Genomic DNA, 3,621 nt, shown 5'->3' with positions numbered 1-3,621 from the left:
CTCGGCTCACTGCAACCTCCACCTCCTGAGTTCAAGCGATTCTCCTGCCTCAGCCTCCTGAGTAGCTGGGATTACAAGTGTGCGCCACCACTCCTGGCTAATTTTTGTATTTTTTGTAGAGACAGGGTTTTGCTGAGTTGCCCAGGCTGGTGTTGAACTCCTGTGCTCAAGCAATCTACCAACCTTGGCCTCCCAAACTTCTGGGACTACAGGCGTAAGCCACCTCGCCAGGCCAAGAAATAAAAATTCAAATTGGATAAAAAATTTAAAAAGCAATTGACATCTGTATCTCTAAAAGAAAAAAAAAAAAAGAAAGAAAAATACAAAGTCTCTAAGTTGGGAGAGTTCAAAACAAAATACAACAGCTTACAAAAGAATGCAGACAGCTTTAACGGGGCTGCTTTTTCAGGATCACCCCAAATGTTAGATTTAGAAACTAAGAAGGCAAAATCCTTAAATGCTAGATTTCATCTAAGTTGACTGCTCCAAGCAACAAAGGATTCATCAGTGTCAGTCTTACCTTTGAGGCAGCAACAGAAACTAAAGTTAAATGAATGGGGCTGAAATTAGCTTAGCAGTGACACTGGGGATGTAGGGAAAACTAGAAACCATGGTTGTTTTGAAATACGGAAATGACAACCCAAGGTTACTCCTTATAATAATCCTCTCATTAAGGGTCACAGAATTTTCCAGTTTTCCAAAGATGAAACAAAAAAATTGTCAGCTCTAAGTAACTATTCAAAAACCAATTTAGAACACATAAACATTCATGGCCAAGATGTAAATAATTGCATCTATAAAACATGCCTTGCTTTAAGTTAGCATACCTCTATAAAAATGAATGCTAAAAGCCAGAGAGGCCATAAATACGGAGAAAGCAGCATTTACTGCACCTCTGCCGGAAGCTCACATGTCACCTATGTAATCCTCAAAACAAGCCTGTGAGGTAGATTACATCCCTTCCGCTGCAACAGGGACACCCTGAGAGGCAGGATCCTGGCCAAGGTTGCACGGCTGGTAAATTAAGTGCCCGTGGCCTTGGGGTTGGTTGGGGGGGTGGTGTGCAGGGGTGAGCTGAGAGGAATAGATTAGCCCCTTCATCTCATCAAAAGGATTTCTGCTTGACAGGAAGTCTCTCCTATAAAAGATATTTTTGTTCTAGATTTAGCTCCCTGCCCAACCAAAGTAATAATCACCACTGTCTGTATAAAGTGATGCACCCGTGCTCACACAGTAAGAATCCCCTTAAAGAGCTGACGTTACTGTAGCAACAGCCACAGAAATTATTAGTGGGTGGACTCTACACAAAGGAGTAACAGCACATGAAAACTGACCATAAATGAGTGGGATTCCATGAATAGGCGACAATTTGCCGGCATGTCAAGGCTTACACAGATTACTAGAAACGACTACATTTCCTAGGACTCTCTGCGCAGCACACAGCCTGGAATCTAGGGTGAGAGCTGAACTTAAAAACTATAGTCTTGGAGATAAATGTGACACACAAAAAATCAATTAAAAAGACCAATGTACCACAACTACTTCTTAGAGGAAGACATTAAAAAGGAAAAGCCACAATCTAGGATTGAAAGACAGCTTTAAAAACACACACACACAAAAACCTAGCAAACCAGACGGTGTTCTCAGCCACTCATAAAAGCAAAGTCTTATCAAAGTTTTAACTTCAAAGAGCTTAAAGACACTGCAAAGAGGCACTCAGCAGGACTGGTCCTGACTGCAACCTATTCCCTTCCAAAAACAAAATCGGTTTGTAATCCAAATACACATCACACCAGGTCAAAGTCATCTCCTCCGGCAGCAAAATTTTGGCACTGGATTGCAGGGGGCTGTTAAAAATAGCTTGAGCCCCAAACACTTTGCGTTTTCAGTTCTGAAACACTTAGACAAAAGTTCACATCGCTAAGTGGATGGCCAGGATGCCCTTCCGGTTCAATGTGGAGACCGCAGATCTTGAACTTAACCTAACGTTCCTTAAGGCACCGGTGTTCTCCCACTCAAAGTCGGCCTGGGTTTTGTTTCTAAGGGTCGCCAATAGGTTTCACCGGCATTTAAAGCTCTGAGAGTCTTTCTCTGTTACAGGTAGCCTGGCTCTTAAAAACGATCACACACAACGTTCACAGGCATGTGCACATTCATAAATACACACACGTGTGCACACATACATGCCCACATGCGACACACGCGTACATCATATAGCATGCACGTGTCCATAAATGAGCTCACACGGACAGCCACGTCCCGCGCCCAGGCCCCCAGCGACACAGGCCCCAAGCGGGGCCCCGAACACCTGTGTGGAGGGAGCGGCTCAGCGAAGCTCAGCGCCTTGCAATGTTCACCTCACCGGCGGCTTCTGGCATGGCCATGGCTCCTTCCCTTTCTGGTAATAAATACCAGATTTGGGGAAACCAAGGCGCCGCAATGTGTAATCTGTCACCCAAGGGCCGCATTAAGGGGACAAAGGCCTTATCGCGTTTGCAGCCGGCTAAGTGAAAGGAGGGCACCCGGGACTGTAAGTTCTGACCGCGGACGTCTCCCGCACCGCTCCCGCCGATCCTCCGACCCAGGGCCCCTGCAGCGGCTCCTGCCCAAGGGGCGCGAGGCATAGGTCTGGAGGCTTTGGAGCACGCAGAGGGGACTGAGGGTGTGGGTTCAGGGCCGCGGTGTGGTCTTGGGGCTTGAAGTGCAGACTTAGGGTGCGGAGTGGGAGCTTAGGATGTGGGCTTGGGACACGGGATGGGGACTTGAGGTGTACGGTGGAGGCTTGGAGAGGTGGGGCACACATTTGGGGTGCGGGGTATAAGCTTGGGATGGGGCTTGGAACACGGGTTGGGGGCTCGTGGTGCAGGCTGGAGGCCTGGGTAGGGCTCTCGGTGCAGGTTGGAGGCGTGGGGGGGAGGTCGCAGTGCAGGCTTGGAGGCCTGGGTGGGGGACTCGCGGTGCAGGCTGGAGGCTTGGCGTGTAGAGTTGGGGGCGCAGAGTTGGGTACAGGGCAGAGCTCGGGGCGGGCACGCACCTTGTGACAGGCCGGGCAGGTGGGCAGCGCGCCGCCCGGCCCGGGCGCGCCCTTGCCGCCGTGGCCCCCGCCGCCGTTCAGGCTGCTCTGGATCTGCGTAAGCTCCTGGCGCAGCACCTGCTTCTGGTGGAAGCTGAAGGCCGGGTGGTTGGAGGCCATGGTGAACAGCAGCAGGAACTCATCGCCCGTGCGGCCCTCGTTGAGCTGCAGCCCGTAGTTGTGGATGATGGAGTCGATGTGCGTGAGCGTGCGGTAGAGCACGCCCGCCGCCTCGCGCTGCTCCGAGCCCAGCAGCGCCAGCGACACCAGCAGCTTGCTGCGCACCACCTCGTCCGTCAGGTTGGTGAGGCTGCCTAGGTCGGCCGGGTTGTTGGCCTTGATCTCCGAGTCGCGCAGCGAGTGGTAGTCCTTGCGGGCCAGGTCCTCCAGACACGAGCCGAGGAAGCGCAGCTCGAGCGGGATGCACAGGTCCAGCAGGCCGCACAGGAACTCCACGCGCTGCGGCGACGGCAGCTCCGAGAACCAGCGGTACACGCCGTCCCTCTGCAGCGGGCAGCGCTTCTCCACCATGCTGCCGCCCGCGCCGC

The 3,621-nt window shown here is 51.9% G+C and overlaps 1 protein-coding gene across 1 annotated transcript in view; it reads right to left on the bottom strand.

Moving 5' to 3' along the window:
- ZCCHC14 (zinc finger, CCHC domain containing 14) overlaps nucleotides 1–3,604 on the bottom strand; it is a 95,585-nt gene extending 91,981 nt beyond the window's left edge. The window contains exon 1 of the mRNA XM_011928027.1: nucleotides 3,035–3,604. Coding sequence (XP_011783417.1) covers nucleotides 3,035–3,604 — 570 coding nt within the window. The remainder of the gene's footprint in view (nucleotides 1–3,034) is intronic.
- Between the last annotated feature and the right edge of the window lie 17 nt (nucleotides 3,605–3,621).

This window comes from Colobus angolensis, unplaced genomic scaffold (genome assembly GCF_000951035.1).
Source record: "Colobus angolensis palliatus isolate OR3802 unplaced genomic scaffold, Cang.pa_1.0 Scaffold76, whole genome shotgun sequence".
In the NCBI taxonomy this organism is placed as follows: Eukaryota; Metazoa; Chordata; class Mammalia; order Primates; family Cercopithecidae; genus Colobus; species Colobus angolensis.
The sequence above is the reverse complement of the archived record's forward strand: the minus strand, read 5'-3'. Positions and strand labels throughout refer to the sequence as shown.